Below are 12,626 nucleotides of genomic sequence, written 5' to 3' on the forward strand. Positions count from 1 at the left end.
TACCAGATGATACTAAACTGCAGCTTCCATCATTTCTCACCTTTTATGATGATGGTTAGGTTACCTGATTTGTAATTTCTCTACCCTCCCTCCCTTTTCCTGTGTAGAAGCAATAGACAATCAGTTGAGTTATATGATGGATAGTTTTTTTTATCTCAGTATTTTGAAGGTCCTAAAAGCTTATAGCCCCTACCATTTTTTCATTTTCCACATTCTCAATTATTTGTCCTTTGTTGTGCAAAGTTAGATAATGGGTTCTGCAGAGTCAAAGAAATGCTTATTTTTGTTTCACCTTAGTTTCCAAAACATAGAGAATTGTAGAATCAGTATACATTTATACTGTCCCCTCCCCCAGCCATTGCCACTCATCATATTCTGATTCCTTAAGAAAAAGCTCCCTCCATCATCATTTACCAGACAAAACACTCCTATCCATATGTTATTCAACACAATTATATATACATCCATCTTTTCTCGGTGTCTGTTTTGCTTTGTAACATCCAGCACAAATCCTAATTACTAGAGCAATAGGCATTTTATTCTGCTCTAAGCAATGTCTTCATAGCAACATTTTATGTGTGTATTGAATTATTTAAAACTCTGCTAAATTCTGAGTGTCAGATTCATGGTGAGCAGCCTCATACTAAAAATGGCACCATCACCTTGCATAAAGTACAAGACCAGCATACTTCCTGAAGGGTACTTTTTTTGAAGCATAATGGAGAGGGAAGGAATATTTGACAAATAAGGTCAGTAATAAATTAAATTGGCAATCATCTGGGACCATAGGGTAGTATGGATCTTACCTTCTGGGCAGGGGCATCTTCTGTGAACATAGCCCTCCCTTGAGGGCAGATCCCAAATCTAACTCTGATGGCATTCATTTCCCATTAAAATCAATAGTAATTATTTATTCAGATAACTGCAACTAATTCAGCTTGGAGAAGACCCACTGATTTTCTAGGAATTAAACTATACCACATAGATCTTTATATGGGTGCTTACTGTAAAGTTTCCATTTGTAGCTGCTGAAGAATTTGAAATTCTGCCAAAGAGTTGCAAAGATAAACTTGAAGTAGGACAAACCCTACAGAGACAAAGAATGGGAATTATGAGCCAGACTGAGAATGCTCACAGGAGACTCTGCAGTTGGGGAGAAGTATAGTATACTGGAATTTATCAGGAGGGGAAAAAACAGTGGAAAGGGAGCCCGTGGAAAATCTAAGAATACTGCCCCTTACCCTAGCACACCAAGTATCTCCTGAGCCCTGTAGCTAGATCAGTACCTTCCTGCCCCTAGCCCTGAACTCTCAGCAGTCTAGCATGTCACTGTAACTGTGCTATAGCACTCACTGCTGAAGTTTGGGGAAGGTATGTAGGACGATGCTTATCCAAGGATGACGACTTTATCCTCTCTTCCTGCAGCAGGCCTACTGGAAATATTAGGCTTCGAATCCAAACTCTCAGCAAATTTGAAGTTGCTAGGGTCTCTGCTCCAGTTAGAGCTGAAAAGAGTCCTTCAAGGTAGAGATGCCCAAGCAAAGAGATGCAGCTTTTCTAAGTGTTTCAGCTGATCTTTCACATGCCTAGTAGCTGCCTACCATGCCCCTTCCTTCTGAAGACCTTAGGAATTTACTGTTGGAATAAGGGACGGTTTGTGTGCCTATTCATGCACAGGCAGCAGGCACCTTCCCCCCCCCCCCCCCTTCCTGCACCCCAGATTTTCCCCTGCTGAGCTAAAAAGTAGCAGCTGATGTGAAAAACCTCTCCCATCTCTGGCAACCTACTACTCAATATGGCAGACAATACTGGGTTAGACAATCAGAGAATATAATTGACTTTATATAAAGCAGCTGGCTATAACCCTGCCCCAGTGAAAGGCTCAAATGAGCACTTTACAGCTATATAGCAGGGGGTGGGGGTGGGGGTGAGAGGGAAAGCTTGTCTTTCATTTTTCATGAAAACCTGCATAGTGCCAGGATGGGGGACTTTAAATACATACACCCCTATTCCTTCCTGTTCCCCATCCCCAGATAATATAAACAGTTGGGGCTCGAGCAGACTAATTCTGGAGTAGACCAAGATCTTTCTAGTCCAGCATTCTAGTTCCATGGTGGAGGACCAGATGCTTCTGGAAAATTCCAGAAAGCAAGGCATGAACATACCAGTACATGTTTTCCAGTAAATAGCTTCTGATACTGAATTAGCCATCATAACTAAAACCTTTCTAAAACCATCCAAGCTATTTTCCTTCACTGTATCTTGCAACAAATTCCATAGCTTAGATATGCACTGTTTGAAGTACTTAGGTGTACTTTTATTTACAAACTTACATGCTGTTTACTAAAGGCAGTCATCCAAGAATGTGGAAAACCCTACCTTATTTTTTGGATGATCTTGTTTTGGTTCCACACTGATAGGCACACGACAACCAAGTTTGCTAGTAGAGAGAATGATGTCAAATATTAATTTCTTCTGCAGCACTGAGACTTTTTACATGCTAACATATTGTGTACATATTTAGCAATGCAACATCTACCTGCATGATGTTAGGATATGCTACATTTTAGGCCGATCTACAGATTTCCAAAACTGACAGAAATTAAAATGTCGACATCTAGCATACTTATCTTGGAAGGAATCATCAGTTTAGATAACAAAACCCAATGTTTTCCTGAAATTCTCATTTGACGCATACATTTTAAGTGTACTGAGATTAATGCAATTCTGTTCCTCCATTCTTTTCTCAAGTACTCACTATTTGATGATGTAGAATCACTTGTTTTCTGGAAGGAATGTTGGGAATAAATTGATCTAGCATGGGCCATGCAGAGACAGGTGAAATATATGCTGTATTATCTTGTATTTAGTACAAGTACTGGTTGTATAGTGCAGACTGGAATTCCTTACAGAATCTTGTTTGAATCTGACAGTTTGATAATTACAATAACCTGTTAGCAACCTACTGACAACTAAACCCAAGCTTACCATGACAGAGAGTTAAATATCGAAAAAGTGGAGAAGCTACAAAAATTTATTTTCCAACAAAATAACTCTCCACAAGCGGTGTAAACTTTTCTTACTAAAACAAATACTCTAAAACACAAAAAGATTTTACATTTCCAGTGAAACACTCACAGTCACATTTTGCCTGTGTTTTTAACTTCCCTGGAGCCTCAACAAAGAGCCAGCAGATTGATGCTTTCCTAATTACCTGTAGCCGTAAACTTGCTCGTGTTGCTTTCCTGCAATTTGGAATTTTAGCATTATAGACAGAAGAAAGAAACATACTCAGTTCTGGGATAATCTGTAATCTCAAGGCCAACTGGTTACGATTAGGCCGTAACTTGCGCACTTAGCTGCTCTGGTGGGTTGCCTACTAACATGAGCATTATGACCTTGATGTGGAAACATTGTGTTCTGCTTCTGTAAGTTGGTGTACTGAAAGTGTGGCAGTTCCTTCTCCAAGAAGTAGCTGCACAGTCTTCCATGGGTGTCTTCCTCTGATGCTGCATTACCAATGTGAACAGATCTCATGCCTGAGCAGCTAAATATGCAAAAAAAGGCAGATTCATAACACGGATTCAGTTTTAGATTCTGTTGGTTACCCTTTGCAACCACTCCTGTCACATATTTCCTCGTGTGTGTGTGTGTGTCTGTGTGTATATATATATATATGCTTTTACACACAAACATACACTCTAGTACACCATGTCAAATGTGGCCTATTAAGTTGAAAAGAAAGTTATCTGTGTGCCCACCACAATTAGTGTGTACTGTGCTTGACCAGTTTGAGTGTCACATTATTTTTGCCATAGATTTAAAATGCAAAAATGGTAGGTTTGCAAGGACAATCCAACCTTTTACCTAAAGTATTCATTCCTATTTACACTAAGTACAAGAAAGTGTGTCTAGAGTGAATACTGTTAACAAATTTCCTGAATGAGGCTAGCTTCAGTTGTCAGTAATTCAAAAGCAAATCTGCTGACTTGGCATTAGGATTCTAAAACAGTGTGGTCAATCTTATGTAAGAAGGTGTTCGCAGAAATAACATTTATAAACTGTCTATACAGTACACAGTACCAGTACATAGAAAAGAGATTTTGACTTCATGATCCCCAGTGTGTAAGGCAAGACTTAATTCTGTCCCCAAATGTAGTCCACTAGAGGTACAAGCAATATAAGAGGCTCTTAAATCAATATGCAAATCAGGTGCCTACAGTTTGAAAAATCAGAACAGATGAGAGCTTCAGTTTTGGATGTGCTGATTTTGGCTTGCTGAAAAACATGGGAAGTTATTAAACATCAACTGTTTTGTCTGAAAACACTAACAACACCTTGATGGCAACAGATATTGTTCAAGTGGCAACTACCAAAAACAGCTTTGGGGGGAAAAGCACGGTACAACATGAGGAACTTTGCAGTTGTACTATGCCCATGTGTTATAGCACTAATAAAAATGAGTATTGTATTTCAGGCTATTGCCATGAAAGCAACAGCAATACAAAATCAGCATACAGGATACCACGCACTCTGCAATGAAAACCCAAATTTGTTTTTTTTTTAAGGGGCTTTGTCATACACAACTTCAAAAGAACACAAAACTGCCAATGGCAAATGTTACTGGTGGATATACACATCCCTCTTCCATTCTGCTGTATCGTTGCGTTTTTTAGGTATCAATTCACCATCCCTGTCACAATACTGGTCCCTTGATTTATGGCGGCTCCGCTGCTTGTTGCCTTCATTGTGGTCATGCTCTCGGTCCCTCTCCTTTGAGCGATGCCTCGATTCTCGATGCCTGTGATCACTGCTCCCGTGGGACTCATCCCTATGACTGTGATCTCTATAAGAATCATAGTGTTCATGTGAGTAGTCCTCCCTGGACTCTATGTATGCTGAATCTCTGCTGTCTTGCGTTTCTGAGTCAAACGTTTCTTGTCTAGACAGGCCACGGCTAGTTCCACTACGATGGTTATGGTGATGACTTGATGAAGAGCGATGTTGGGACTTCCTGGTGGGTTCAGCCCTAGCTGCTTCTTCCCCTTGGGAACCAGTTCGTTCAGGGGCTGATGGTTCATTCCTCTGATCTCCTTGAGAGCCCTGATCAGTACAACAAAATTGAAATGTCACACCCGAAAACTTTAAACAGAAAACAGTGGCATCTCATGGTCCTCAAACCTATTACTCCTGAGCAGGCTCGCTGACTTCCACAAGCCCATTCCATTGTAAGTGGTTTGATGGCAACTACCTATAGCTAGCAATCTTGGTCTAATCTAGGAATTTCAGAGTTCAGCTTTTACTAGAGATACTGCTTTATAATACAAGTGAATTGCCATTCCTAAAAGAAAGCAAAGTCAGCCTCTTATTTTCTGACAGGCCCTGAGCTCAGGTGATCATAATCACTTTTATAACATGCTGATTAGGTCCAAATAATAGCACAGACACACCAAGCTGGAAGTAAAGAGCAGATCTGGCGATGGGGTGAGTCAGACACTAAATATGCCTGAGACACTTTTGAAAGTGTACATCAGTGGGAAAAGTTCAAGAGCAAACAATAGAATGAAGACAAACTAAAGGATTTTCTGTTTTAAAAACAGATTTGTTTTGCCTTAAAGATTTATCAGAGATTCAAACATGATAGCACTTGTATTATAACAACGATAATATCACCGATGTACTGTTTTTGAGTCAATTAAGTGGCATTCTACTTATTAGTAAGAGGTCATTTTGAGTGCACAAATTATCTCTTTGGAAAGAATGAACTTGGCCAAAAACAGACACAGTGAAATTATCATTTAATTTTGTAGCACATTACTGGCGACTGAAAACAGAAGTGAAAATTACCAAGCATAATCAAACCTAATCTTCATCGGCACAATGTTTTGAAATCACTGAAAAATGAATAATTACGATTAGCTTATGGTGTAGTTATACCAGTCGTTTACAGTCCCCACCAAGAAATTCATTAAAAGCTTTGGTTATTGTTTACAAATACTAGTTTTTGGAAGCTGGAAGTGGATCCCTGTTCCTGCTTGCAACAGCGGCTCCAGTGCCCTCAAAATGCTACACAGAGGAGCAGGATAATGGGGGGATTCCCAAAGATTGGGCAGAGAGATGTTCCACAAGCAAAACCCTTTGAGTCAGGGGAGGCAGATCCTGGATACAACTCTCAGCATGCCCCAGTTCTTGTCTAGACAGGTGCAAGTTTGATCCTTAATCTGATTATCAACCAACAGAGCTTGAAATGCACCATGTTCATTGCATTCAACATTTAAAAGCATCAAGATTTTGGACTGCTCTCGCACTCCCCCAAAACCAACCATGTTTACTTAAAAGGGGGGGGGGAGTATAAGGAAGGGGCCCACAAAAGAAAGGTGTGGGACTTCCAATACTGAGGCATTATCTGAGAAAGAGATTAAAGAGTTATTCAATAGGATCAGTACAAAGAGGTGCACACACAGAGTGTTAATTTAAGGCAAGAAGTGTTTTAACAGGTGCTGCATTCACCTCTTTTATGGAAAGTAATTATTCTTAACCTCAGAGATAGCATTTAGTCTTCAAAGATGCATTATATCTAGCTTAGTAGATGCAGAAGCAAGTTTGTGAGCACTAAAGGGCTTGGCTTTAGCCTTAAACATGCACAGCTATGCACCTTATAACTTTTGTTGCTGCTATTTCTATGCAAAGCAGCGCCACATTGTGAGAGCCATTCTTTTCAGATTTTTTTTTATGGCCTTCAGTTTAGACTTCAGCACTGAGAGCCAGGGCACTGGTTAGAGAGTTGGACTTGGGAACCTGAGAGATCTGGGTTCTAGTCTCCATTCAGTCATGCAGCCGACTGGGTGACTTCTGGGACAGTCACTGATTCTCAGTCTATCACACCCCACAGGGTTGTTGTGATGATCAAATGGAGAGGAGGGGACCTTGTAAGTCACTTTGGTTTCTTTGCAAGAGAATCAGATGTGGGGCATAAATGTAATGAAACTATACTAGAAACCAATTAAATTAATTAATTGTTTCTGGTGACATTCTGTTTGCATTGGATCTGAAAACTATATATCTGCAGTGCTTTCAAACAATAAACCCACTGAACGGAATGAGACTTAAATCAGAATCACATTGAACAGAACCCCTCTGTAACACAAGGCACCACCACAGTGCAGTTCTCTGTGTTCAGCAGCAGTTCTCTCAGGAAATCTTTTCAAGTAAAAAGTACCTTTACCTGTAGATTAACATTTGGGCCAGGGTTGATAGGAAGGGTGGCAGTGGCCAGCGTGCGAGTGAGAAGCTGAGTGGGGGGATTGCTGCTGGCAGGATGTGTGGCCTTCCAGTAAGCTTCCAAATAGTCAGCCAGGTGCTCACAAGCATCTTCAAGCTGGTTCTCATCCAGAATCACATCAAACATTTCCTGTAAATGGGATATTTTAGTCAGAATGACCCAAGCACCAAATAAAAACTTGCAACCTAAGGGCACCAGGTGTGCGTTGACAGAACAACAGGCCTAAAACTCTCAGCATGCCCCCGCCATCCAAGATGAGAGTAGTAGCCTTCTTGTCTAAACAGGCATGCAACTGATCCTTAAATTTGATTACCAACCAACAGAGCTCGTAATACATCGTGCTCATTGCATTCAACATTTAAAAGCATCAAAAGTTTTTGGACTGCTCTCCCACCCTGCCAAAACCAACCAAGTTTACAAAAAAAACAAAAACCTAAGGAAGGAGCCTGCAAAAGAGAATTGTGGGACTCCCAGTGCTGAGGCATTTTCAAAGGAAGAGATTAAAGAGCCATTCAGTGGGATCAGTGCAAGGAGGTGCACGCAAAATTCCTTCTCTCAGTCCAGCTGGCCAGGCAACATGCACAGATTCTCCTTCTTAAGCAGTAACTGCACCAGTCAGGAGTGAAGCAGAGGCAGGCTTGGATTGATTCCCTTCCTGCAGCTGAGTTGCCTTGATTGTTGTGATTACTGCTCTTAGAATAGGGGCTGTGCATATGCAGAGATTAGAAGATTTACAGAAATTCTCTAAGTCCCTCCTCCTGTTTACCAGCCTCTTCTGCCCTGTGGTTAGAAACTGCTATACAAATGTATATCCAGGAAAAATGAAGTGAGTTACAAATATACATTTATATGGTATATATTAAGAATAACTCACTGGAGGGCACTGAGCCAGTTTATCAGCTGCTACCATTTGAACATTAAGGTGCTTGGCCTGAGATTTGCCTCGGGATTTTATCAACCTCTGTAAAACCTGAGGAAAAGGAGATTGCAGTTAAAATACAAAGAATGAAGAAAGACATAATAATCTCTGAAGCATGTGGGGAAAATGCAGCATGTTCAGGTACATAAAGAGCCGATTTAAAGTGGGGCACACAGATTAACTACTGTGGACCAGACCCTGCAGCACTGCCAAAGGTCCTCTATGCTAATTATTTGTAATGTATTTCTTCTGTGCTTTCAGAAGGATTTTTTTCCTCCCTCTTGAACTCATGAGAAGGTTTTCTGCTTGCAATTGTCTCCTCGTACAGAAGATTCCAATTGTCCTTTTTTTCCAAGTATTTCTCCCATTTCCTTGCCTCTTTCAGGCTCAATCAGAAATGCAGTAGCAACCCATGTATGGAAACTGTGTGTCCAATTCACTGGAAACCATCCATTCATTGATGATCTTTTCCCACACAGTGTAGTTCAAAGTGGCAACCCATCAATATTTACAGGCAAGGGAGTTAAAATTAGCATGACTTCATACCACAGAACAGAGCTGAAAGCAAAAGAATGGCCAAACTAGCAACTAAAAATATTTACCTTTGGAGAAGAAATCTTTACATACACTATAATGGGAGCCAGAGAGGTTTTACTAAGTTGAGCTGGATGATTAATGGTGTCAGCATCAAGTACTACCAGCTGTAATGTCCTTGCTAATTCAAATATTCGTTCAATTTCACTCTGAACTTCAGCTGTAGAAAAGTAAAGAAACTCCAGTTATGACTATGTTGAAGGACAATTCCTTTTGTAATGAAGAAATGATATAGCAACATGGAATTATGTCCGTTACAGAAGAACATTTGGGCTTTTCACACATGGGTGTTTTAAAAATAAAAATTTTAAAGTATGCATATGGTTCCAGTGAGTTATGTTTTCTAAATGCAGTACATTCATCCTTGTCACTAACAGAGAAGCTTATATTGCTAACAGGTTAGGGTTATGATCCATTTTTACACCAGTCATGAGATCTGAGTGCAGGAGAGAACAGTTTCAGAATTGTACCCTCTTGATGGAGAGGCAGATGAGTAGGCTGATGCAGCATAATTTGGAAGCCACGTATAGCATGTGATCTGATGGAACTGCACACTGTGGAAAACATGTCACACTCTCTATTTCCCATTGCTATTGCTTCTGTGGTAGATTAGCAACTGTCAAAATAGAGACAGAAAGAGACCCCCACCCCCCGCCACATCTTCCTAACTGCTAGGGCCACTAAAAATAATCTTTTAACAGATAATAGCCACAGCAGTGGCCAAATCCAGTTCTCATCAACAGTCACCTTTCACATGATAATTCTTAGGGTTCCTTCTGGACTGCTGTAACTGTTTTGCTACTGTCCTGACTGATTTGAACATGCAAATGGAAAGAGGAATCAAGCAAACAATGTTTCCCCGGTATGTCCTGCTCTCAAACAGAAAGAGGTGCAGAGTTTCAAGAAGAAAAGCTAGAAATGAGCCCAAGGATCTGTTGTGAATTGGGTTAAAAAGAAATGAACTAGATTGACTGGGTCATTCAATCGAAAAGGAGCCCCATTTCTGTACTGCTGGGTCTTAAGGGGGCAAATTACAATGGTTGCTCTTCAAGTGGGCTACCACAGCCAGTCCCATTCATATCTGTTTAGCTATCTATAGACATGTGTAATTATGTAATGGAACTCAATAGTTAGCCAGAAACCTGTTCAAAGCTGTAGTAGCTGCTACTTATGGGACTGGTTAAATAATGGGTGGTTGAAAAGGGCTCTGTCTGTGGAAGCACCAGTCAAAGGATGGGCCATATATGTAGAATGCCCTTATTTTAAATTACAGAGTGATCTAGCCAAAGATGAGCCCTTTTAACTGTTACGAGTTGGACCCATATTTAGACTTACATAGAATAGACTCATTGAGATCAATGGGATGTCAGTGTGGTGTAATTGTTAAGAGCATGGAACTGGGACTCGGACGATCTGGGTTCTAGTCCCCACTCAGCCATGGAGCCAACTGGGTGACTTTGGGCCAGTCACAGACTCTCAGCCCAACCTACCTCACAGGGTTGTTGTTGTGGGGATAAGATGGAGGAGGAGAATGATGTAAGCTGCCTTGAGCCCTTTGTAGGAAAAGGCAGGATATAAATTGAAAAATAAATAAAAATAAATAAAATAAATGTCAGTTAGCCCTGACTAAATGAAATCCAATAGATTGCAATGTGTCTATTCTTAAGCTTGACGAAAGCTGGATCAAACTCTATGATTTTCACTGGGATAATTAAGGGCGAAATTCCAACTGAAATAAATGGGAAGAACAGCTCAATCCTATGGATGGCTGCACAAGTCCCACTGCAATGAGTATGCCTTACTCAAATGTAAGGATGGACAGATCACTACTTTAAATGTTTAACTTGGCTTTCTATATTAGTAAAGAGGAATATAAACATATTTATGGACTTTTGTTGGGCAAAAAAAATTCAAAAATTATAAAGTGAAAAACAGATTGTATAGGAGAGATATTGATACACACTATGAACAGCACAGACACAATACCAGAAAAACAAATTTAAGAAATCTCAAACTATCACATAGTAACTACCTATCCATATTGGCTGGAAACAGATTTTTAAGTATTGGTTACAGGTTCCTTCAGTAAATGGTGCAATACTTTGGCCCCTGCTTGCTCGTGCTGTGCCCAAGCATGCATCCAGACAAGGCTTTCATGCTGTCATCATCCTGCCTCATCCATGGAATTTTGCAGAGGGTTCCAGACGACATCACCATACACATGTAATCTCATGTTCTCCCATCTATTTTTTTAATCACATAGATTTGGTTAAGGATAAAAACTGCACAATGCCTTCTAATTGGTAGAGCAGGATGCCTCTACCTGGAAGCACCCTAGCTCATGGTTTTGGATGAACATAGCTATCCACACATCACACCCTTGAACTCTACAGTCTCAATTTGTACTCTGCCTATAGGTAGAGATCTGGAATCTCAGGGCATTGGAATCTCCTTTGCTGGGTTCAGGCAACAACCAGCAAAGTGCTTATGCCCCCTGTTGACTCCCTTACACTCCCCCCATTCCAGTGTGCAAGCACCCCTACTCCTTGTTCAGCCATGATTTAGCACTTCTGGAGGCAACCCAAAGCAAGTGGCAACACTCGTTTCTGGAGGGAGGTGAGTCAGCACAGCTCAGATGAAGGCACTCCCACTAATGTGTCTCCTTCCACAATTGAGTTCTGTGGCTTTCCCTTGAATAAATGGTGGGGCATACTTGCACAATGGAATTGGCAGGACGTACCATCAGTGCAAGGGAATCGGCAGGGTAGAAGGGAATCTGCAGAGGCCTGAGCACCTGGCTAAACTGTCCTTGGAGTGATCTTGTGTTTTGCAACAATACGATCATGCTACGTTGTATTTTTTTAAAGCTAATATGAGATATATCTTTGAAGATATTAGGCCTGATGTACTCTGCACATTTCTTTAATACGTTCATCCAAATATTTCACATGGAACTTGTGGAATTCAACATGCCCATTCTTGTAAAGGTCAATTATTTATGTATCCCTAGAAAGCTGCTAACTTGTCAGTAAAGGTTGTATGTTACAAGGAATAAAACAGACCCTGTAACTGACAGGAATCCAATCACCTTAGCTTTACAGCCAGAATTAGTAGTCCTCTCCCAAAAAATAAGAAAGCCAATACATGATACATTTGAGGAATGACAGGGCATTTTTTCCAAGCATATTTCCAAATATTTCTTACATAGCCACAGTCCAACTACTCTGAAAGAGATGTCAAAGAGTGTTCCTGACACTGAGAATACCTGACATGTGCTTATATGAAATTCTTCCCAAAATAAGAAGCTGTTTGGTGACATTCAAAAGAAAAAAAGCCACAACCTTATCAAGAAAGGAGAAAACCTGTCTTGAGACAAATTAGTTTAATAAAAGAACACTTTTCCATATCACTTTAGACGGTTACATTTCCTATTAAGAAATGACTCTCATAGAGAAAATCCGACTCGCTTCAAGCAATCTTGAATATTTTCCACTTTGATACTGAGCTGAAACAACTCCCCCCGCCATCCCCTCAGCTATCTGTTCCCTAGTTGCAAATTTTAGGAGAATGTGAATGAACATAAAGTATCCTCTGTGTGTGTGTGTGCATGTGTGCCAATGTATAGCAATCACACTACAGGTTGCAGGTGGATGCCTTTTTCTTTTGTTACACTGAAGACTCCAGGTTGAGAGAAAAAACATTGCCTTGATTGATTTGGCTTCATGATAATGATACATTCTAAAGTCATATCAGAGTGCAATTATTTTTATCCTCATCTTGGAAGTCTTCTGGGTAAAAGAATAAATATGGAACCTGGAAATACAGTCCTCC

At 40.4% G+C, this 12,626-nt stretch overlaps 1 protein-coding gene across 3 annotated transcripts in view; it reads right to left on the reverse strand.

The window, feature by feature from the left end:
• Positions 1-4,574: 4,574 nt before the first annotated feature.
• The window catches only part of CACNB2 (calcium voltage-gated channel auxiliary subunit beta 2), a 154,678-nt gene continuing 146,626 nt past the window's right edge, over positions 4,575-12,626 (reverse strand). For all 3 annotated transcript variants that reach the window (XM_044424829.1, XM_044424828.1, XM_044424830.1), the window contains 4 exons: positions 8,804-8,955; positions 8,157-8,252; positions 7,226-7,411; positions 4,575-5,103 (listed from right to left, as the gene is read on the reverse strand). In XM_044424829.1, coding sequence (XP_044280764.1) covers positions 4,621-5,103; positions 7,226-7,411; positions 8,157-8,252; positions 8,804-8,955 — 917 coding nt within the window. In that variant the 3' untranslated portion in view covers positions 4,575-4,620. The remainder of the gene's footprint in view (positions 5,104-7,225; positions 7,412-8,156; positions 8,253-8,803; positions 8,956-12,626) is intronic.

The sequence above is a fragment of the Varanus komodoensis genome, unplaced genomic scaffold (genome assembly GCF_004798865.1).
Source record: "Varanus komodoensis strain SLA01 unplaced genomic scaffold, ASM479886v1 scaffold15, whole genome shotgun sequence".
Lineage (NCBI taxonomy): Eukaryota > Metazoa > Chordata > Lepidosauria > Squamata > Varanidae > Varanus > Varanus komodoensis.